General features: G+C 38.7%; 1 protein-coding gene across 2 annotated transcripts in view; it reads right to left on the bottom strand.

Moving 5' to 3' along the window:
- The window catches only part of LOC104405750 (cytochrome b5 reductase 4), a 36,821-nt gene extending 13,279 nt beyond the window's left edge, over positions 1-23,542 (bottom strand). Inside the window, exons 1-9 of one of the 2 annotated variants that reach the window (XM_010014558.1) lie at positions 23,395-23,542; positions 20,548-20,648; positions 18,359-18,460; positions 14,753-14,768; positions 11,249-11,303; positions 9,581-9,638; positions 9,386-9,479; positions 8,795-8,827; positions 7,999-8,121 (exon numbers count right to left, since the gene is read on the bottom strand). In XM_010014558.1, the coding sequence (XP_010012860.1) occupies positions 7,999-8,121; positions 8,795-8,827; positions 9,386-9,479; positions 9,581-9,638; positions 11,249-11,303; positions 14,753-14,768; positions 18,359-18,460; positions 20,548-20,648; positions 23,395-23,521 (709 nt within the window). In that variant the 5' untranslated portion in view covers positions 23,522-23,542. Of the gene's footprint in view, positions 1-7,998; positions 8,122-8,794; positions 8,828-9,385; positions 9,480-9,580; positions 9,639-11,248; positions 11,304-14,752; positions 14,792-18,358; positions 18,461-20,547; positions 20,649-23,394 lie in introns of both variants that reach the window. The other variant, XM_010014557.1, reaches the window with a different exon arrangement.
- Positions 23,543-24,454: the final 912 nt, after the last annotated feature.

Below are 24,454 nucleotides of genomic sequence, written 5' to 3'. Positions count from 1 at the left end.
GGAAGGTATTCCTCAACTCCCAAGTATAATATTCTATTAACTGACACCAGCCTTTTGCCATTGCCACAATAGGTTAGTATTTGACTACTCAGGAATAAGTAGCAGAGTTCTTTGGCTCATTTTTTGGCAACTGCTCCAGCCATGCCACCCAAGCTGCAGAACGCAAAGGCAGGGACTAGGTGCAAGGACAACCACCTGCTGTAGGAGAAGAGTAGGTTTGAGACCATCTAAGGAACCTGAAGGTGCACAAGTCCATGTGACCTGATGAGATGCATCCGTGGGTTCTGAGGGAACTTTCCTAAGCCATAACCATCATACTTGATAAGTCTTCACAGTCCACTGAAGTTCCCATGGACTAGAATCGGGAAGACAGCCCCCATTTTTGAAAAGAGAAAAAAGGAAGAGCTGGGGAACTACAGGCCAGTCACTTCCATCTCTGTGCCTGGCAAGATCATGCATCACACCCTATTAAAAACTATGCTAAGGCACATGAACAACAAGGAGGTGATTGGTGACAGCAAATACGGCTTCACTTATGGCAAATTGTGCCTGACAAATTTGGTGGGTAGCCTTCTATGATGGGGTTACAGCATTGATGGATAAGGGACAAGCAAGTGACATCTACCCACACTTGTGCAAAGCATCTGATACTCTCCTGCATGACATCCTTATTTCTAAACTGGAGAGATGTGGATTTTATTTTTGATGGGGCTTTGAGGAAGCTGGTCTAGTGGAGGGTGTCCCTGCCCGGGGCAGGGGGGTTGGAACTAAATGAGCTTTAAGGTCCCTTCCAACCCAAACCATTCTGTCATTCTGTATGTATCCCAACTTTCCTAAAATAAGAATTGCTACATAAGGCAAGTGACAGCATACTGTAGAAAACAAGATACAAAACTGGAAGTGTAAACTGAAGATGACCAGAAATAATTCTTCCTATTCTACCTTTAGAAGAGCATTTTTCAGCTAAGTCTTTGTATAATAATAAGCCTCAGTATTTCAGCTCTAACCTGAAATATCAATGTGATGACAGTACCATTCTGCCTAAACAGGTCAGGAAGTTTCATAGGCTATACTGATAGTGGAAGCTCAGCCAGCAATGAAATAAATAAATAAATAAAAGCAAACACAATCTCTTAAGTAGCACTATCTAAACTTTATGCTTCCAAACCAAGCAGCCTCTTCCCTACCCTAATCCTACCATGTCATCTGCCATTTTCAATGCAAAATTTGTAACCATTCCTAGTAAATATTTTCAGGTAAAGCCTTTCAAAATTTGATAGGTTCAAATATGACAATACTTGAGCATGACACCCTTTTAACAACATTTTCTGCATTGAAGCAATTTCACTGAAGTGACATTTCTTCTCCACTCTTTTTCTCATTACTGAAATACACTGAAGTCACCAGCATCAATAGCTGAGCTACTCATGAAACAGGATGAGATGCAAAGGACACAAACTGCAACTCAGGAAATTCCACCTAGGCATCACCATGAGGGTGGTGTGGTCAAAGACTGGGGCAGGCTGCCCAGAGCCTGTGTCCTTGGAGATATTCAAACCTTGACTGGACAGCTTTGATCAGGAGGTTAAACTACATGACTTCCAAAGGTCACTTTCAACTAAGTTAGACTATGATTCTACTATTTCTTCAGGTTTTAATAGTTACAAGTAAAAGTACCTTAACATTTTGTATTTTTGCCACTGCAATAGCAGATGCTTCTTTACTTCCTGACTTAAATCACATGCTGATTCTCTTTTGAATAGGAATGGAATTTATTAGAGAGTATCTGTAATAAGTGTACATCATTTGTAGACAGCCTAAATCCTGAAGTCAGCCAGAATTCTTCCTCAACAACTTTTTTTAAGTGAGTCTTGCCTGACAGAGGGCTTATGCAAGTTTATAGTGAACGCAAGACAAAATGTAAATGAAACTGGGCATTGCTGCAGCTCAACTGACCGCTACCACTGCCTCCTTGATCTCTTCCCTCCAACAGCACCACTAAAGGGAACCCCAATTCAGTAAAGCTGGATGAACTTCATTTTTGACTAGGACTACAGTACAAGAACAGACAGCAATTGCTGGACTCTAAGAAACCAAAACAAAAGCAGCTTGAGAGGGTCTCAGTAAGCTAGCCCATCCACTCTCCTTCCTCAGTGGAGAAAGCCCTGCTTTGAGTATTTCAGTAGCTTCATCTAATGAAGTGCCATTTTCTAAGTAACTTACCTGTACTGCAGTTCCTTAATGCAGCATTACTATCCCAAACATTTTGCTGTTCCCAGATATTCTGGATTAAACACACAGCCAAAGAGTTGAAGGCAGCTGGGGATTAGTTAGAGGGCTCTGTGACAGTGCAATCAATTGCTGCCTGAAGGAATGGCCATTGCTGTTAACACTCTGTTCATAGAACCATAGAATCATAGAATAGTCAGGGTTGGAAAGGACCTTAAGATCATCCAGTTCCAACCACCCTGCCATGAGCAGGGACACCTTGCACTATAACCATGTTGCCCAAGGCTCTGTCCAACCTGGCCTTGAACACCGCCAGGGTTGCAGAATTCACAACCTCCTTGGGCAACCTATTCCAGTGCCTCATCACCCTCACTGTGAAGAACTTCTTCCTTATTTCTAATCTAAACTTCCCCCGTTTAAGTTTAAAGCCATTACCCCTTGTCCTACCAATACAGTCCCTAATGAAGAGTCCCTCCCCAGCATCCTTGTAGGCCCCCTTCAGATACTGGAAGGCTGCTGTGAGGTCTCCACGCAGTCTTCTCTTCTCCAGGCTGAACAGCCCCAACTTTCTCAGCCTGTCTTCATACAGGAGGTGCTCCAGCCCCCTGATCATCCTCGTGGCCCTCCTCTGGACTTGCTCCAACAGCTCCATGTCCTTCTTATGTTGAGGACACCAGAACTGCACACAGTACTCCAAGTGGGGTCTCACGAGAGCAGAGTAGAGGGGCAGGATCACCTCCTTTGACCTGCTGGTCACGCTTCTTTTGATGCAACCCAGCAGCTCTCCGGATAGATGGATAGATAGATAAAAAAAGAAAAGTATAAGAATATGCTAGGATTGATGTCAATTTTGCAGACTTAAGAACTACTTGAAAGGATTTGTGAGGTTGGTAATATAGTTCACAATACTGGACAGCTGATACTTTTCCAGATGTTTGGGAGTGGAGAGAGAAATTAAACTGATTCATCACCTGATTCACTGTTTCCCGACAATTTTCTGACCTTTCCAACCTAACAAATTCCCACATGTAACGAACTAACCTTTACTTCCCCCTTTTTCTTTTTAATTTGCCATTTAGAACTTTCGTGCCAATTCAATCCATTTGATTTTTGAAGACAGACACCTTTCTAGCTGTAAGCAAATTCCTAGTTTAAGTTATCCTCTTTGCTGTATTAACTAAAATTAGCTCATTATCAGTGGTCCAATAAAATCTGGAGCTGTAAGCACAAGAACTGGCAATGCAGAAAAGCCTTTCAACAAGAAGACACCACCCTCTAGTAGCAAGCTGAAGGAAAACAGTTGCTTTCAAGAACCTATAAAGCCAAGTTAATTATCAGATGCCAAAGACATACAATTCACTACTCTACATAAACAAAAGCCACTGCTCCCTCAAATCTGGAGAATGATGCAAGTGCCCAGCAACAAATCCTGATTGTCAAAGTATAGAAAGTAATTAATGAGGAGATTAGGTTTGATCAAACTTTCTGTAGACATCAAATATGAATATCACAGCTCCTGATCTCTTCTTAGAGCAACCACTGCTACCAAAATCTTGCTATGCAAACCCAATGCAATCACAGGCTAGAGACATCACTTTCTAAACAGAATTTCCTCCTCTGCTGCAATCAAGAGATACAGCACTTTGATATGCAGAATCACAGAACAGTTTGGGTTGGAAGGGACCTCCAAAGGTCATCTAGTCCAAATCTCCTGCAATGAGTTACCTTTTGGAGAATATAATCCTTTTGCCTACTGTGTTCTTCTTCATGTACATGCAATGTTTTCTTATTCAGAGCAAGAATTCTTTCAAGGGACATCAGAGGCAGATTTGTACTCAGCAATGAAGTTTTATTTAAATGCTCAGTGGTGAAAGTCTTGATTATAATTTGGCAGAATTCAGTTTTTCCACAAAAACACTACCACATTGGAAAAAAAGAAAAAAATCAAAGTAAAAAGATCCATTTTACCAACTACAATGAACAAAGCTGAAATTCAAGTTTGGGAGGGGGCTTTTTGAAGGGGGCTGTTGTTTGGTTTTGGTTGGTTTGGTTTTTTTTTTTCTTTTCCAGTTGCTGTCTTTTGAAACAATCTTTGATAAAATGCAGATCTATGTAACACTATTACAGTGCTTGCCTGTAACATCCAAGACTTCACTGCAATTTCACCTTGATACAGAAGCATGATATGCAGCATTGATCACAACCTATCCCCTCATGAGTGAGCTTCCACACCTTACTTCCCAGAAAAGGCACCTACAAGAAAATCATGTCTTAATACCTATGAGAAAAACTGTACTATATCACTGCACTGTGGGTTTTGTTTGTTTGGTGTTTGTTTAAACGAGAAAGTTCTACCTTCCTTTTTTAATATTGCATTTAAATTTCACAGGATGCTGGCACTAAGACCATTAGCTTTTGTTTATGCTTCCTAATGACAAGTTCCATAATAGCCAGCTAAGAGTAATGTCACCAGCTTCCCTACACTGACAATCTAATTATACTGAATTGTGCTTTCAATTAAATACTGTTGGGTATAAATAATTACTAAGAACTTAATCTAACTAAGCACTTAATCCTTCTTAAGGAGCAGAAACAGTATTGAATAGTCTTCTGAATCTACTGACAGATCCTAAGATATCGTGTAGCTCCTGAAACTACATTAATATTTGTTTTAAAATTCCCCTCAACTTTGAAGAAATTCCACAACTTTGTTCTTTACTCCCAGTTAACTAACACATACGATGGCCAAAACGTTAGTCTAAACTCAGCAGGAGTTTGAGAGCCATTAGGCAATTTAAGCTGGGAAAGCCATACTCACAGATAAGGGGGAAAAAGGGAGTTATGCTGTTTCTCCACAGCATGAAGTTATCACAGGCTTGCAGTATCACCACTGCATTATACTACTACCTCTGAAGAAGAGCTTAACCTCCTTTTTGTAGAATTTAGAACTGGCCACTGGCAAAATTAAAGTATAGGGGTTGGAAGAGTTGTGGTGGTCACCCCCTCACACCATGAGTCACAAACTCATTCATGAATGCTGTCATGTGAACACGTAGTAACATAAAATCAAGTGAAGCTTTCAAGTGTCAGTCCTGCCCGGTTTTTAGCCCTTCTGCCTGTGCTTTAAATACAATGGAAATGTTTGAAATTATCCATAAACAAGAAAATACTACAGAAAAACACAAAGATAAGAAAAACCCAAGGAATTAAACATCAGTGCTCCCATAAGCACTTACTGTTCACAGCCTCAGAATAATCCTGCCACCAAACTGGAAGTGTGGAAATATTCTGAGTAAAATTATTACTTCTATTAGAAAGTATTGAAGTATCAGTAATTTACCAGAAGAACTACAAACATACAAAACCTGAACTAAATAAATAAAATCAGATATAACAAGATAACATTGATTTCAAATCTGTTCCCAGATTTTCAGAAGTGGAAATTATCAGTTATAGTGTCTTAAAACAAGACTCTCACATTCATCAGAAAGAAAAGGTAATGCTGAGATTAAGCAGCGGAAGATATATAAATCCAAGTGGAAAAAAGAACAGAATATTTAAGGCAAGACATCTATTCTACCCTATATGTAGTGGTACATAGGAATACCAGATATTAAGCTATTTTATTAGCTTTAAGTAGCCAGTTTAGGTCTTGGAAGCAAAACAGCTCTCACAAGGAACTACTTCAACACTGGTACTGCTTCTGCTGATCGCACTCAAATCCCAATATAGCTTATGCCAGCTGTTCCACCTGCTCTTTCCAGCCGTGATAAAATTACTTAGCAGGCTGGAAGTCCTGATTATATTATTCCCAGCATAAAGTAATTTTGCTTCAGAAAAAGCAGTTTTGCATACAAAACCAAAAGCACACCCAATAAAGACAAGGAAATTTGTTAATTGTTATTTCTGTACTCACACCGTGCAAGGTGTGAGTTTCTTCACCCGTGACATTATTTGGCTCCCACAGAACTGGAAGCAAAATTAAAAATGTTGCAATTTGGAGTAAAAGGGAGTATAATTCTAAGCTGAAACAGAAAGTGACTACTTCAGACTGAGTGAACAGAAGCTTCCAATATATAGATTTTATGGCTGAGTTGAAAGCACAGCGTTGGAATAAAGGACAGACATCTAGGCCTGAACATTCCTCCTCTATAAACCTTCTGGCATGTTCCATTTTAAAATTGGAGTTTTAAAATTAAAAAACCCTGCAGAATAAAAGTTTGTGGAGTAAGGATTAAAAAGCCATAGATATCAATATTTGCTAGATTTGCCACCTTGGTAATCAGGCAACTGAAGAAACATAGCCTCCGCAGCCCTTTAACTTAAGTTTTCTGAAGATTCAATTTAAACTGATCTGAACTCATCAGTGATACATAATAAAGTCATCCAACACCTGTAACATTTCTCTGTATAACAGGACAAATGCTATTTTGGGGTCTGACTTCTTAGGGAAAAAAAACCTAGAACAATCATCTAGGAAGCACTGGTTACTAATGCTCAATCTGGATTTTTGATAACTGCATCAAATCATCCTTGCCTTCTTCATTTCCAAAGGATCCATAAAGCCACTATATTCTACATCTCTTGTTCTGCCTTATTTTCTCATTTTGTTTTTCATAATCATGGAAAGTGGCAAGAAAGGAGAAAATCAGCAATGGACAGTGGATAACATACTATTCCAGGCTGTATCCCTTTAAATACAGAGAATTATATTGAAATACCTGATCTTAAAGCGGATGACGTAACAGTTTCTAAAACTGTCAGAAGGAAAATTACATTCTACATAAGCTAAAGGGAGCTAATGAGAGATGCTTTATGCAGTTGGTCTTCCTTTTTGTACCACAGTAATCTGTCAACTTTAAAGGCCTAAGTAGCACAACTGAGAGCCAGTAAGAGGTGTACAACACAGTGATCAACATTTAATTAGCTCTTAAAAGTGTACAGCTTTGCTTTCACACATAATAAGGCACACTAATACCAGTCAATTTTTGAGCAATGTCAGACAGAAGGACAAGGGGGGTTTTGAGAAACTGGACAGCTGCAGTATATGAGCATGCTCCTCATGTTGTGTAATGTAACTGTGCAGAAATTTCAAATATAGCTATAAAAAAACCCCATCACACTGATCAGGGTAATACGCTTCAGTGCTACATCAAGTTCATACTATTCTGTTACCACAAATGAACTCATACAACTACTGCTTCTTGCAGACACATCAGCTTATTCAGGGCTGGCTTCGATATCTACACATGGCTTGAAGTCCCTAAATAATCACATCTCAAGTTACAAAGATTCAGTGTGCTGGAACAACATTACTACAGATGTAGTAAAGCTGAAAGTAGAGTTCTTTGTTCCTTCACTACAGTTACTCCTATGATTGACACAAGTCCATGCACTGTCTCCTCAGGGTCTACTGAGGTTTTCATATGGAAAGAATATAAGGCACACAGGTAGCCATGAGGCAGAAAAATGCTCAAGCAGTCTTCACCTTCCTCTATTAGGGTTCTTCCAGTATTTCGGCAAGCCTGGAAGACCTCCCATCCCACTGCAGGACAAAACTAGCCAGCAAACCAAAGCAAAGCAAAAAAACCACCTCTAAGCTGAACCCTTTCAAGGAGAATTCCCGAGCATCTTTTTAACGAGACCAGATAACATTCTTGAAATGCAGGTGTGACTACAGACCAAGAAAATCCTGGGAGATACCAAACGTGATTAACAAGCTCAAAAAAGTCTTACAATGGCTGGTAACATGGCCATGAAACTGCTTACCTCTGTCCATACGTTTCATAAATGTATTATGACTCTCCAAGGGCTGTCCCAGAATTTTCCAGTGAACGTTATCCTTTTTCTTTAAGATAATCTCTACTTTCCCAACTTTTTCAGCAATATTTACTAAAAATCAAAAGGTTTCATGTTACTTTTAATTACACTTTGTACAAAAAATATTCTACTCCTCCATTATAATTACATTTTAGAAGAATTAGTCATTTCTCAAGACACATGGAATTAATCTGTTACATTATTATATCAAATTAAATATACTTTCAGCTATCTCTCTATAACATTTTCCAGTGCATTTAAACCAAGAAGCACTAACTTAATATGCATAATTAATGTATTTTATTTACTAAATACATTGTGAAAAGCTCCACAGCCCATGAGGTTAAAAAGAATGCTCATGAATTCAGAGTCCTCATTTCCATGAAATTGGTAACTACCACTATTCACTAGTACCTTTCTTTTCAAGGCCATTTGAGTAATAAAATGCTAGAAAATCCCAGACTAAGCAAAGAAGAGTTTAAAAATACACAACAGAACTAACTTTTAATTATTTTAACATGTAGTCATACTCAGAGGAACCAAAGCACCACTAATTTATTACTTCCACAGGCCCAAATGCCACAACTAAAGAAAAAAAAAAAAAAATCAATGTTTTGGTTTGATTTGTGTCAGAAGCTGGTGGTAATCAAAACTGTAAAGTGTCTGCCAAGCCAGAAAAATAAACTGAAATTCCACATTCTGATATTAGAAGAGATACACAAGTGCTGCAAGAGATGGCACTTACCGGCCATGTCTTCTTGAACAGCATGATACAAGTCTGAAATAAAAGAGAAATAAACTCCATGTTAAGCAAAACCAAAATTACATTCTAGCAGTCAAATATATACACAGTTTAAGACTAGGAGTGAACTAATCTGCCTAGAACTCTGTGCATCTTTATCCGGTCTTGAAATTTCACTTGTGACTTCTGCAGGCCTAATACATAACCTTAAGAAAGGCATCATTATTTCTCCCATTACTTTCAACAATGACTCATGTAAAGCCACCAATCTGCATTTATCTACAGCATTCCACTTGAATAAGGGCATTTTAATACCTATCAAAAATACACTTGAAGAAAAATTCTACACAACTTTTACATCAATTTCTTACTACACTTTATTCCACATGTAAAAGATTCTGTCCATACTAAACAAACGAAGATGTGAGTTGATAAACAATGCAATTCCTTTACATCAAGGTGCTTTAAATTAATCATCTTTAATGAAAGTAAAACATTAAATGGTATCTGTAAAAAGCATAAGGTCTAATGAGAGGTTTTAATAAAGCAGAATGAAAATGTAGTACTTTCAAACTGCAAAATTACAGTACCTACCAACTTCTAAAAGATACGAGTAATCATCCACGATTATCTCTCCCCTTAATCGTTTGTCCTCACAGTCAAGTATCACCAACTCTGCATTCATATCCTTTTACAGACAAGGAAAAAACATTTTAATAAAGTTCTCCCAGAATTCAAGCTGGATCACAAACGGATCTTGTAATTCTCCCTTTCATAAAATACACTTACCTTCTGCTTAGTATATATGACAATGGTGATCAAACTATCTGTTTGGAACCAGTCATAACTGTAAAACAAGAAATACAGTAAAGAAAACAATATATACTTTCTTTGGATACACCAAAATATATTTAACTAGCAGTTTTTAAGTAGAGCTTTAATGAATTTACAAGCCAAATACATTATTTACTTTTTTTTTTTAATAGATAAGTCCAGAGCCAATGATTTTGAAAACACTATTAAAATAACAGCAGTCTAATTAAGCACGTTGACATTTAGCACGTTGTAGCTAAAATTATATGGTGCTAGTTTTACTTAAAAAGCACCTGCATCCTCCTTGCAGAACAGGAACCTTACTAACATAATGATTAAAATCTTGACTCCAGACAAAAGTAATATATAGCCAGGGTGGTTTCCAAGAATTATAGATTGCATGCACATACCACAAAACCACAGTTCCTTTCATCTCCCCAAATCATGATTTTACATTCCTATGTTCTCAAGCTACCCAAACCTTGCAATTAATCCAGGGGAAGGTATGAAACCAAAAGCCTTCAAATGATAATTGTTCATATGAACTTATACTTGCCAAGAAGTAACTTACCTGCCTAACCCAGAAAAGCTATTCCCTTCTCTACCCATTTTCACGGGGACCATATATCTGACAATCTCATGCCTGGCTCTCCACCACAGACATCTATAGTTCTCACTTAACTTCTATATGGGTTGCAATCCCAGTCACTGAAAGTCAGCTCCACCCCCACAACAAAGTTAACCCCTCACACCCACCTTACTACCATCTTCTCCCCTCCCCAACATCTTAATCACTTCCATCTACTGTTTGGACTGCTGGACCAGAAAAAAAGGCAGAGAAAGGGGATGTCCCTTCCAGCAGACACTCCTGACAGCCAGCACATTCTAGGCTGCACACGTTCCAGTCACACACCAGAACATGCTAGACACACAGGAAGAAAGGCAGCAAAGTTTGGGGATCACTTCAGAAGATAAGCCACATTCCAGTTGTTCACAATCCACAATATTTTGTATGATTGCATGTAGTTAGCCCAGAAATTACACATTCACAGGACATTCTTATGCAAAGTGAGAAACTGAATTCTGGTGACTCAAGGCATCATGAAGCAAAACAGTATCTCAGTGACAACAGCAGGCATATCACGGTGGGGTTTTAGTGCCTGCTTCGCTTTGCATATTGTAAAAACTTGAATACAGCTATCATATCTTAGTATACTTCAGCTTGAAACCAAGCACTTTTCCAAAGCATGCCAACTCATACATTTATGGACATATCAACTAAAGTCAAAGAAATAAGCAGGCCAGTTGGAATCATTTTGTAGGAGCCTTCTCAAGAAGCAAGGCTGAAAAGCCTGCAAATATAAGCCATACATTTGTTTATGAAGAGAGGCAGTGCGAGCATTAGAAACCAACAGAGCAAGCAAAGAACCTTGCATCATCCTCTGCCTATATTGTCAATACGACCTTTGGCAAGTTGTTTAAACCTGAACCTCAGCTTTCATACTTATAATAGGCTGCTAATGATATACGCTCATTTAGCTGTAACATCAAGAGCTAACCATGGAGGAAGTTGCCTGCATTTTCTAAGAACTGCACAGAACTATTAAATAGAACGTTTACAGACAACGGAAGACAAAAGTTTACCTTGGAGTTAAATCTTTAGAAGAAGCACTCAGTACTTTCTTCTCAGGAAGCATACCTAGAGTGAGCAGAGAGTCATTAAAATATTTACTGTGATGCCTGCTTAATAGAAATCAGAATCAGAGATATTTTGGGGTTTAGACCCTGAATGTTCTAAATACCCCTCCATGATACTTAGTGGCTTCATTTCCACAGGCAGCCAGAAGTATCCATGTACTTTTTAAGTTTTATTTTTATTCAGCACTTTCTTTTGGAGAGTAGGCTCCTAGAACATGAAGTTCTACTTCAGAAATTAAGAGTTCCATATATGGCAGAACCTGTGCATGCAACCCTTCCAGTACATGCAGCTTGATCTCAGTTTCATCTGTTACCAGCTTGTGCTTTCACATTTTGTGATAATGAAGCATGGAAGAAAGGTTATTGGAATGAATCTCCTTTAAGATAAGTATTTGTTTATTCAATTCAGATGAACAAATTCAACTTGGGACATCTGGTCTAACCTAATTCACAAGTCCAATTTCACATCAGTCAGTTAAGTGAAGCTATTAGCCTTAATCTGCTTTGCACTTCTCTAGGAATTTTCACAGAATTCAGTTACTCACTTTAATAATTAACCAACGTGAAACAGTCTGAAAAAGCCTTTGTGGGAGGCAACACTTGGTCAGTCTTTGAAAACGCCAGCTGTACTAATCTTTGGCCTAACAGAAGATGAATGTATTTGGCAAAAACTTGAGCAGAGATGACTGATAAAACTGCTGATGGATTGCATTTGCTTTCAAAACAAAGTACTTATATAGAATCATAATGGAGAAAGCTGCACAGACAGAAATATAGTATGATTTGTAACACCACATGAACAGCAGGAGTTTTCCTGCACAATGGTTAGGCAGAGGTCTCAGGTAACAGTTGGTAAATTCTAGTTTCAAGGCAACTCAAAGGTAAACCTTGCAAACATGAAATGGCTATCATCAAATAATGTATGAATTCTCAGTTACCTAAGTTATCTTCTTCTAAATGCCAGTAAGTTTTGTAGTTTGAGTACAAGCTTAAACACAATAATTGAGTGGCTCCACCATGTGGGAAGTAGATAAAACACAGAGAGCCGCTCAAGTCTAATCCAATCTGTCAAACCTATTTGATCATCCAGATGGGGGAATTAACCCAAAGCCGTTAACACTCGCTGGAATTACTTGTTCTTTGATCCTTAATTACCTCTAAGTACACAACCATCTGCAGCTGCCAAGGAAGCTAAATGGCACAGCAGTCTGATCACTGCAAAAGAAAACCAATCACCTAATGAAAAAGCCTTCTCAAAGGCTAAGCCCTTCTTGAGGACAGCTGGAGAGGGACTTTTTACAACAGCATGTAGTGATAGGACAGAGGAAAATGGCCTTAAACTGAAAGAGGGTAGATTTAGATCAGATATTAGGAAAAAATCTTCCCTGTGTGAGGGTAGTGCAACACTGGCACACGTTGACCAGAGAAACTGTGGCTGCCCCATCCCTGGCAGTGTTCAAGGCCAGGCTGGACAGGGCTTTGAGCAACCTGGTCTAGTGGAAGGTGTCCCTGCCTGTGGCAGGGGTTGGAACTAGATGATCCCTTCCAACCCAAACCATTCCAATTCTATGGCATATATCATATGCTTAGATTGGCCTCCATGTGTAAGAGGAATTCATGGTCATACATGCTCCTTCTAGATTTTGCAGGTCAACAGAAGTATGTGAACAACCACAATAAAATAGAGCTTTCTGGCAAACCAAGTTATTTATGAATTATTCTGCAATGCTGTATGATGTTACGTGAAAACAAGAAGTCACACTGCAATAAAAAGACTATTTCTATGATTCAGGTGATCAATAAAACAATTAAGCAAAGTACTCTACTGGTCATGGTGGTCACAAATAAAGAAAAGCTGGTGGTGAAGTCAAAGGCTAACAGCAGACATGAAATGAAGGTGTTTAAGGTGACCAGGATGAATTGCAGAATTACAGCTCTGCATCTCATGACAGCAAACTTCACCTTGTTCTGGGAACTGCTTTGCAGAATCCCATGGGAAAGCAAGGCTAGTGATAAGAGTTTCTCACATTATCTTCATAGCCACACTGGACAGAGCTGGGCTTGATAGGTGGATTACAATCTGGATAGAAAATTAGTAGGAGCACCAGTCACAAAAGGTGTGATCAGTAGTCCAAAGTCCAACTGGTGGCTAGTTACAGGTGGTATTCCCTAAGAACAGGGAATGCCAACAGTGTTTCAATACTGTTTTACAGTGTCATTAGGAACCTGAAGGGGAGGGAGGGAAAGGAGAGAAGGGTAGGAAGGGAGAGAGGGAGGGGGGGAAAGAGGGATGACAAAACATAAGAAGCAGTCGAAACGCAAAAGGTTATCGCTGACATCCAAAGGCATGCAGGCCGACTGAAGAAACAGGCTGACATAAGTTCCATGAAGCTCAAAAGCAATGCAAAATTTTGCACCAGCGAAAAAAAACCAAACAAAATCTGATGCAACAAAACAAGCAGGAGGCCTGACTAGATAGAAAGGAGCTTTGCAGAAAATCTTCCAGGAACTTAGACAAGCCAAACTTGGGCAGGTAACTGCACCCTTGTAGTGATGGCGGCCAACTTTATCCTGGGCAAGAGCACAGCCGTCAGTTCAAGGGAAGCAATTCTTCCTCTCTATTCAGTATTTGTGAGACCACATCTGGAGTACTGTGTCCAATTGTGGCTCCCCAGTGCAGGACAGACACTGATATACCAGATCAAGTCCAGAGAAAGGTGAACAAAGTGGTCAGCAGCTGGAGCAGCACAGCATATGTGAAAGCACAATGAGGGAACTGTGGGTGTTCAGTCTGCAGAGAAAAGGCTAGGGAGGAAACCCAACTACAGTCTTCAACTACATAAAGAGAAGGGGGTGGGAGACAAGGAAAGATAGAGAAGACAGCCAGATGCTTCTCAAGAGAGGGATAAGAGGCAATAGACAAGTTGCAGTGAAAATTGGTGGAGAGGAGAAAAACCAAAATACCACACCTAGTCTTCTCGCCTCTTCTCATGAAGGTTGGATTGCTTATAAGCAGTATCATCTACCACCTAGCTTTGAGCAGGAGACTAGACAGAATAAGCTACAGATGTTTCTTCCAACCTAAACCATTTTGTCTTGACCCTGCTACTTCAACCCTATGGCCATCTAGCTTTTCCAATACAGAGAAGTACTTCCACAGCACACAGTAATTTGTGACCTATCTCAGCTGACTCAAGCAGAAAGCTCATGCACCTCATACCTCCCTTATCTATATATATACTACTCTAGTGCAGCCTTATAATACTTTTAAAGACTGAATTCACAATACCCGATTAGGATTTTGCCTTCCGTAATTTCCACAGATCACTAAAGCCTCAACATCAGATTCAAACATAATGACAGACAGAAGCCTGCACAAACACTGCTCATTCGACAATATTGAACTAAGTTTCAGATTCACTCCCTGCCTCACTTCAAGTGAATACTTACCATTAAGCTTCTGCTTCTCTTCACACACAGAAGTAATCTCTACAAACATTAAGAAAAAACGAGCACCAGAGTAAGAAGTTGCACCACAGTACTTGCACACATCATGCTAAAGAAATAAGCCAAGTAAGAATCTCCAAATAAGCCTTCCAAAACATTAACAGATTGACTAGAATGCTTCATATATATCAAGTAGTTACAAATAAATGCAGCACTGGTTGCCATTCCAAGATGATGTATAATTAAACAAATAGCATGTTAAACATGCCAGAAGTTGCACAGCACTAAAAGGTAGGAAAAGCAAGAACTCCAGCACTTCAAAACAAACATCACAGATTATCTTTTGCAATTGTAAACTTCACAGCTAAGAAGCTCACCAGATCTGTCAGACCTTCAATGACACTTGCATTCTGACAACACGTAGTTGAAACTGAATCTGACTAACCCAATGCTTAGAAACCAAGCTTTTATAAGCTCCTCCTGTCAAATGATTTTATTTGACAAATTACTATCCAAATTTTTCATTACATCCACAGTATGCTGCAGCTATTCCAAACAAACACTAGCAGGAGAAAAAACAAAAACAAAAACCAAAACAAAAACCAACAAAAACCAACAACAAGCAAACAGAAAAAAAAAACAGAAAAACAAACCAGAAACAAAACCAAAACAAAATAAGGACCAGGCAGGTGAATATTACATTGTGTCACTTCATATATAAGGTGCTCAACTTGAGTGTAAAGACGCTGTACCTCTCAGCCACATATCCTTCTGCTCATAGCAAATCCGTGGGGAAACTAAGTCCTCTCTGCATGCATCCAGGCCCCTTTCTGCCTTTTCTCCATTGCACATCTCAATGTCCCAACATAAAGGTGAATTTTGTATTCTCTCCTATGGGAGCCAGGTTTGGGGAAATGGAAGAAACCGCAGTGTGTTCTTCCTGCTCCCTTTTATGAAAACCAAAATGTGAACTTTTCTCCCTTATTCTTCTGAATCTCTTTCAGTGGTCTGCATCACAGCAGCCACTCTGAGAGAAGTGAAGGAAAGGCTCCTGGAACAAAAAACCAACCATACAATACTGCAAAATTACTTCAGAGCTGCCTAAAAATTGCGTTCATTAAAGGCTTTCATGTTGTGCTACTATAAGGTAAAAACAAAACACTCCAAGATGAATGGGATAGTTCACTCAAATGCCTGTGTAGTCTGCAGTACATCACTTCAAGCTTTCTACCGGAATAGGCAAGTCATTCACAAAATCTCATTTCCGATGAAAGGTAATTTTTTGTGTTCAAAAGTCTACTCTCACATCACTACATTTTAACACACTGCACCAAAATTGGCATTGCAATTTTAAGGACAGTTTGAGGCATTTCCAAGACAGAGCCCTATCTCTCTTCCTTGGATGATACCATAGCTCTCAGTTTAACCTCACTGAATTAACAATATTACAGCATGCATTCTGACTCCCAAGTTACATTACCACTGAAGTAACATAGCAACATGTACTAACGTGTCTGAGAAACATTAGCAGTATTAAAAGATACCAGACAACAAACTAATGTCCTTACTAGTGTTTACAGCTGAGCACTCTGAAGGGAAAGCAAGTAACAATGCTGTACAAGTTTGTTGAGGGAGACACTGAAAATATTTCTTACATGCCTGGGTACTGCTGTAGTTACTGCACTGGCCTTCTCAGGAAGTATAAACACTATGCGTTTCAGCGCACAGATCCACTGTAACATCACACAAGGGACAATTCAGGATTTCCTATTAGCCACTAACATGCCACCAGGCAGCATTCCCAAAACACGAGTTGACAAAATATTACCCACAGAAGACTCTTCGTTTTTAAAGAAAAAACAAACTAGAGTACGCAAGGACAAGCTTCAGCTTCCTTAAAACAGTACGGTGAGCAAATAACTGTACCATCTTTCAAAAAAACACCAAAACACAGGGAAGAAAAACTAAGCTAAACAACTAATCTTCCTGTAATTCCCCAACAAACCTACATCTGCCTTACCTGCACTGTATCGAGACTGTATCAAACAGCAAGTACCAATGCTTGCCCTACTGCCAAACGCTCAGCTTCTGCCACAAAAAGAAAGCAATGTATTCCATAATTTGAAGTCCTGTCTTTCCTTGATACTTATGGGCCCATTTAATTCTATATTCAAAAACATGCACCTTACTCAGCATTTCAATCTATTTTCAAATGCAAACTTTGCTGAATATGGTCCAGCTATTGCTGGCTGATAGTGAAGTGAGTTAATCATGCTTTTGACCTCAAAGTAATTGAATTTTACAGTGAAGAATTTCAGCAAATTCAGTCTAATCAGTTTGATTCTTAATGAAATCAGAGTTTTTTCAAGCCTGAAATGGCTAAAAGAGACACAAGCAACAGAACTGATTTTATGGAGTTGGCAACCTGTACCCTTCAAATTTTACTCCAGCAAAATAAATAGAAGAGTCCTATTATGGAGGAAAGCAGAAAATGTACACAAGAAAATAGACTGTCACAGCTGGCAGGAGCAAAGACATGTCTCAAGAATACCTCCTAGTTGCATAAGTCAGGTTTACTTTTAAATTTCTAAACTGAGCTGACAAAGTAGCAGTAACTTATCTGTAACACTGCAACTCCATGAACCAGTTACGTTTTTGAGGTTTCTTCATACTCTGGTGTATTTACCCTAAAAGCTCCACACTGGAAGTAGCTACCTAGTAACACAGAGATGTAAAATATTATTCCCCTTCATGTACAGACCAAACTCAACCTAGCTGTTAGGCGATGTGATAGATGCACTAAGGAAGTATGTGGTGCACCTTGTCAGAAGCTTAAGAGCTACAAGAGATGCTGAATTTGTGAACTAAAAGATGCCATTGAATTTGAGAAAAATAGTTGTAACCATTAATTCCTTCGTGTTTTCACTGCAGTTTTGCTAAGGGTCAATATTCATTAATAGAGTCTGCTTCCTACCCATAAGAAATTTTTGCTGTGGCCTACAAACCATAACAAATACGGAAGATTAAACTCTCTTGAAACTATCATAGGCATTTTAGACAATATACTAAATCTCTTGCTGTCCTGGCTCAGAGGAGTCTGATGTATCAGCAAAATTTTCTCCAAATAAATTCAAATTAAAGATCCAAATAAAGTGTTCTGGAAAGGATAACTGTTCATAAAGTGCATTCAAATATCTCAATACATATGCAACTTGCCAGACACATGTCTGCTGCTGAAATCTCCAGACTGAAAATACTGATGTATTTCAAGATAAGAGAGCTATGACAGTTTGCACCCAGGGATCAGAAGGAGAAATAGGGATGTGGGGGAAAAAACCCCAACAAATTACTTCTATATATACATGCACACAGCACACACACATCTGTTTTCTGACAACTAAAAACAAAGCAAAAATACAGCAGTCTATTACTTAAAAAAGTCTTCATGCACAAAATAGCTTCATCTTCAGGTACGTGCTGTAAAAAGACTGAGTTTTTGCAACAGCCTTCATCTCTATGCCAGAATAGACTCTACTTGTAAATATGATGAGTTAGGATTCCTCATAATTTCCAGATAATTCTTGAATACAGCATAATAAGGATTACCACATTCTCAAAAACCTCACCTTTTGGAGCAGCAATAGGCTTGACAGCCATTCTCCCAACAAGACATTCCTTCAGCATCGATTCATAATTGACCCAGCGATGAACCTATAGTAACAAATTATGTTTTCACAAAATTTGTAGTTCTTACTATGTTGTTCTATGCACAGAAAAATTAATTTTTTCATAGTGGCTGATATAATTAATTTAGCAGGGGGTTTGTTTGTTTGTTTGTTTTAAAAAGACACTCATTATTACGTTGTTTAGTACTTATTTTTACTTCTACTACAGATAGTATGTAATTAAGTGAAAAAAGGAGATAGTTTAACACTACTTATTTTATGCTTTGCAGTGTCTGAATATCATAACTTTGAACTACAGAAAATATTTCAGAAAAGCACTTTTATGATGTATGCTATGCTATTAACAGAATAAAGACCTTGTCTTTACCACAAAGGGAATTACTCTTGTTTAGGTACACAGGAAGAGGGAAGGGAAAAGGGATGAAGAAAACAAAGATGAAGAACAGTAGTTTAGACACATAAACACCTCCTACCAAGCTGGTGTACTTCTGTTTGTTTCTGTCTTACTATCATTGAATTATTTGGAAATTACCTATTTCAGAAAGTCAAGTAAAGTGAAGAAAAAGCAGTAGCTCTACAGACCAGAACTGAAGAACTTGCAAAAGAAACGGATGGCAGAGAAGACAATTCTGATAAGGCATCCAGGACAACATCACAAGAAGAGAAAAGGAAACAAAGTGCTGCATGAAAAATTTGAATGGATCTAGAGATTAATAAAAACTTTGAACTGGACAAACTAAGGAGATTAAATAAAAAAATCTCATCCACAAGCTATAGTTTCCTCACATAGAGATAACAGAAAGAAATGAAGGATTTTGAATTACACTTAATCTTTCCAGAAATTTGAGAAACACTAGCAACCTATAAAACCCTTAAAAAACATCAGTATCCAACAGACACAGAATACTAAAGCAGAGGGGTAACAAGAGAAACATCTCCAGAACAGGAAAGACACCAGCCAGAAACAAAAAATGCAAACAGCCTATTTTAAGGACCTGAACACTGCTTTCCACTCCCATGACAAAAACTAGGGGGGAAAAACCAACCCAAAAATGTATCCAGTATGTATCTGAACTTAGTAACAACTTGATGGGCTTCCCCAAATGTGCCTGATACCAAGACTCCTTTTTGGGAGCATATTATTCAATGACCCAGCTACAGAATTCCAGGCCACAACTTGGGTATTAGATGACCTTCTAGGAGAGAAACTCCAAATTTCTTGACAACAGAAAATTACACCCAAATCCAACACTGCATCTGTGAAAGGATTAACCAAAGATAAACTTAACAGAGCTAAAATATCATCACATCTTTATTTACATTCATTGTTAAAAACATTCTGCAAATAAGGGCATAACATACTGTAATACACCAACTGTAAAGAGGTGACAGATTTCCTTTTCAGAAACAGAGGAGGTTTCCTTTCTGCTCTTTCCCAGTTTCTCAGACAAACCTTGTGAGCCAAGGAGACTCAAAGAATCTGTTTCTAAAAAATACCGACTCAGTGAATCATCCTTTACAGCACCAGGTTTGCAAGCTATTCCTTACAGAAAACACAGCCATTCTGCAGACCCTTTGTTTTCCGAGTCTTTTCAAAACATTTAAAGAAATAGTAAACAAAGGAGACCAACTGCTATCTTATGATTTCTTCACTATCATTTACTAGCAGCCCCAGCATTTTTATTTAGTACTTTATTCCCTGGTAATGCAGGGGCCAAGTTAATAGACAAAAGAATACTACAAGCATTTTTCAAAAATGAAAGTTCTGAGAAGAAAATGCCTCTCAAACAACAGCAATCAGTTGCTGCAGTGACTTAAGAAGGTGGTATCTGAAGCTGTTGCTAACTTTATTGTTATTTCTGCTAAAAAATAATACAATGGTCAAATTGAAGAAGCATTTCAACAACACAAAGTGACGTCTTGATTACTCTCTTCTGGTATGCTTCTTTCAGCATACAAGTGCCATTCTGAGCAGTAACCCACTGCCTTTTCTTAGACCTGAAAAAGTTAAAATCACCATTTGCACTGGAATGCCCTAAAAATAATCAGAAAGCATGCATTTGTTTCAAAATACCTTTCAATGACTAAGTGTTATTTGCTGCCAGTTCTCACCTGATCAAAGAGATCTGTACCATCAGTTCCTGCTGCTTTCATTAGTTCATCCTCACCACCGGGATGATATTCCATATATGGTGTGACATTATATACAAATCCTGAAGAAAATGAAATATAGAAACATGTGAGCAGCACTTCCACAACTCTACAACCACTCCTATCTCCAAAAACAGTGAAAAGTTAGTGTATATTAAACAGTATAATGGCAAATAGTAAACATAATTGGCATAATATGACTTCACAAAACCTAAGTTACACAGTTATATAGAGCACACGACAGATGTTCCTACATGGAGATGCCAGTCCTATAATGACATGCCACTTCGTCCCAGTGAACATCTGAAGAAACCTGCAGGGTTGAGACTTCAACCTTGAAGTTGAACTTAATGTATCCTAGCTAGGGGGTAAAAGAACCAGAGACTGATTTAAACAAAGACATAAAATTGAGCCAGTTAGTGCACAAAACTGTTTTCACTCTGCCTTCCAATTAAGTTACCCCTGAAGTACTGTCATAGTTGTTTCCCTATATGCCATCACCTATGGAATAAAATGCCTACAGGAATGAACTGTCTTCCATAAGGACAAACTGCTACCATCAGCAACAAAACTTCCATTCTTCAGATTCAGCAACATAAAAAAAACCCCTTAAGATAGTCTATACTCATTAAAGGCTTATAACTCTGGTACCAAATCTGACCCAGTAAAAGAGCTCAGCATTCTTTCTACATGAGTACTGTTCTTAGGATTTCCAGGAAGATAAAACAATGCTTCTTCACAGGTTTGAAATCATGAAGTCTAATTATTGTTGCTATGCAACTGGAGTAATTAAAGCCTGGAAAATGCAGCTATAACCAGGTTTAACTACAAGACATGTTGCTGTTAACAGGACTACTGCAGACCTACCTAGCAGAATATTTAAAGGCATACACATTATCCAAACAGGAAGCTACCAGAAGTGGAACCGTGCCAGTGCTTTCGTAAGAAGCTTTTAACACATTAAGAAGTGTACATTAATTACTTCGGAAGGAGAGGTAAGCATTCAGCACTGGGCCTGGGGAAGACATACTTGAGAGAATCCTAGTTGGTAAGAACAGCCATCCCAGACAACAAAGGAAGGATCTCCGCATGTTTTACTGACCCGCTCCTCTGATGGATGTATTCCCTACGCCATCTTGTGTGCAGCACTGATTACTGCACACACTAAAACGTAATTACATTGTTAGGACCTCCTGAATATTCGTCAGTTAATCAATTTACCATCAAACTTGCAAGAGCAAAAGAAATCTCATTTATATACCCTTCACACTTTAACTCCCCTAACATCCCACTTACATATATAAATTTGTGTCCTATATGACAGCTTTCTTTGATGATCATCATACTGGGATTTTGAACAAAGTTGGTCTTTTACTTCACATTCTTCTCATCAATTTCTGTCCTAACAGACACACAGTCTAGCTACCAATGCAAAGACTTCATTTAGCTTTTCCACAATGGTGTTATATTGCTACCTGCCCATATATCGGGTCTACACATAACCTACCAGGATTCTCAGTTATACTGTTTTTTTCCTTAGTGTATCAACAAAGAAAAGGCAGAGATGGAAAAATTTAGACAGATAGAAAAGCAGCATGATGGAGTTCTGGTAAAACCAACCTCAGAGATGTAGTTAAGGGGGAATAAGAGATTAAAACCAAAACAGAAAAGTTTTAAAGCAGTGATTTTGTCTTCAGTAGATGTCCCTTTTTGAGTGAGAAAAATGAACAGACCTCCACAGTAAATAAACTCTCCTACTTAACTCTAGTTTTGCTAGCATGTGCAAGAGCACGCAGAGCATTAACAATCCTATTATTCTGTTCAAAAGCCAGTACTGAATGACATTTTACCCTTACTCTCTTATTCCTTTTAATGTCCAAAAAAACCCACAGTCACCCTCGCAGAGATACTGAACTTCCTTTTGCTGGAGTTCAGACATGAGATTACATCAAATACCAATGCTGTTCCTTACCAGAACAAAGTCACAACTAAATGAACCACTCCTCCTAGAGAAATGTCAAATTAGCTACTCAAATGTTATTAATCTATCTTCATAGAAGTGTTGTTATAATATACATAAGGTGATATTGATGTATTTTAGTCTCTAAATTAACTGGAGAGGAAACATTTCACTCCTTTCTGTAAGAAAAGTAAGAACTTAATTCTCAGCACTGAAAATACTTTTCTAGCCATAGCTATTGCTTCAGACTTTTGAGCTGAGATTTCATAAAAATAATACCATAAACAGAATGGCTTACTTGCCACAGGTGTTTGTTTGCCAGACAGAGATTATGATTGCTCTGTGTCATTTGCCTTACCAAGTTTTATGGACTAATATACAGGCTTGCACACTTGTTTCCCAAAGACCATTCCACAGGTCTAAGTAACATTTTTAGTATTTTTACGTCTCTAGATGCCTTAAAACAATCACTAAAAATAGTCAACTGTTACGGATAATAAACTGATGAGTGTCAGCATTTTCAATGCCTTATTTTTCCTAAGCCCTTGTTATTTGAGGTATTACCTTATATCTTGCGGTTTATTATTTTCATATGTAGACATAAAATAGGCATAAAATATGCCCACTTGGAAGACTTCTTAAGAAAGGCTTGAAAGTAAGAAAATCTTTGTGACACAAAATCTCTAACTTGATCGAAGTTCTGTCCAATTATGTCAAGATTACACCTTGCCCAAATACAGAAGGTGCATAGTTTGTTTTGGGGTGTGGCTTCTTATTGCTCCTTCTTCTTTAAGTACAGAAGAGAAAACGTAGGCAAAAAACACAGAAGGAACATCACAGCAACCAACCTCTTATACATATCCAGCAGTCCTCCTTTTTGTTGTGCTTAGCAAGCTCATCTTCGGTCACTTCAATCAGCCTCCCTTTTAAACCAGTCATGTCCTTCCCACTTTTAGTTAGTCGAATCCAATCCATAAGACTCCTTCCTGGCTTTAAAGGTACCTGAAAAATAACAAACATACAAACATTGTTAAACTCTAAAGGAACAAAGAGCCATTCAAAACACTTTTCTAAACTCCCTAGGAAGACTCAGACAAAACAAGAAATAATACAACCTGTATTCTTCACTGCTATTTGAGAGCCCTCCTCAGCAGTAAGGGTGCTTAAGGAAGCATCCTATCTGGTAACCCAGACAAGGGAATTATTGAACATGAACAAACGTTTAGACGACTCTTCACAAAGCAAACTGCACATACCAATTCCTACTGTAGTGGTAAAAAGCTTTTACCAACATCATTTGAGATACGGCCTGGAAACCTACGAGCAACAAGGAAGAGAGATTTGAAAATCACGGCCAGGTAGGACAAGGTAGGAAAGTTCACCTTCACAGCATTCATAAAGACTTTCTGCAAGCCTTACAGCAATTGGAAATCTCACCCAGAGAATGGTGGGATCAAAGTCTTCCAGCTTACCAGGGCTCTAAGAGCCATGGTCTGCCCGATAGAGAGAGCAAGATCTTCAGAGTGTCTAGCACCTCCCTTTTCAACACCATCACAGACTGGGAACCCCTCTGATCCAAACTCTTAACAGCAGGGAACAGAGTTAGAGAATCATGGGTTTATGAAGCTGCAGCAAAACCAGAAGCGAGAAAACTCAAGAGCACATAGACCCACATCGCTTCATGCTACTTTAGTCTGAGTTTGCTTTCCAAATCTCACATCTGCAGACACAAAGTGCCCCCAAAACCACTCCGAAGATGAAGACCCAACGCGTCTTCAGAGTAAGCTGTGCACTATAGTTTCAAGCCGAAAGCCTCCATTTCCACGCAGGAGGACCTCAAAACAGCCTTGGAAAGCAGAGCAGGAAGCGTTATCACCACCGCCTTCGAAAACGAGAAGTCCTAAGCCT

The sequence above is a fragment of the Nestor notabilis genome, unplaced genomic scaffold (assembly GCF_000696875.1).
Source record: "Nestor notabilis isolate BGI_N333 unplaced genomic scaffold, ASM69687v1 scaffold15, whole genome shotgun sequence".
Lineage (NCBI taxonomy): Eukaryota > Metazoa > Chordata > Aves > Psittaciformes > Psittacidae > Nestor > Nestor notabilis.
The sequence above is the reverse complement of the archived record's forward strand: the minus strand, read 5'-3'. Positions and strand labels throughout refer to the sequence as shown.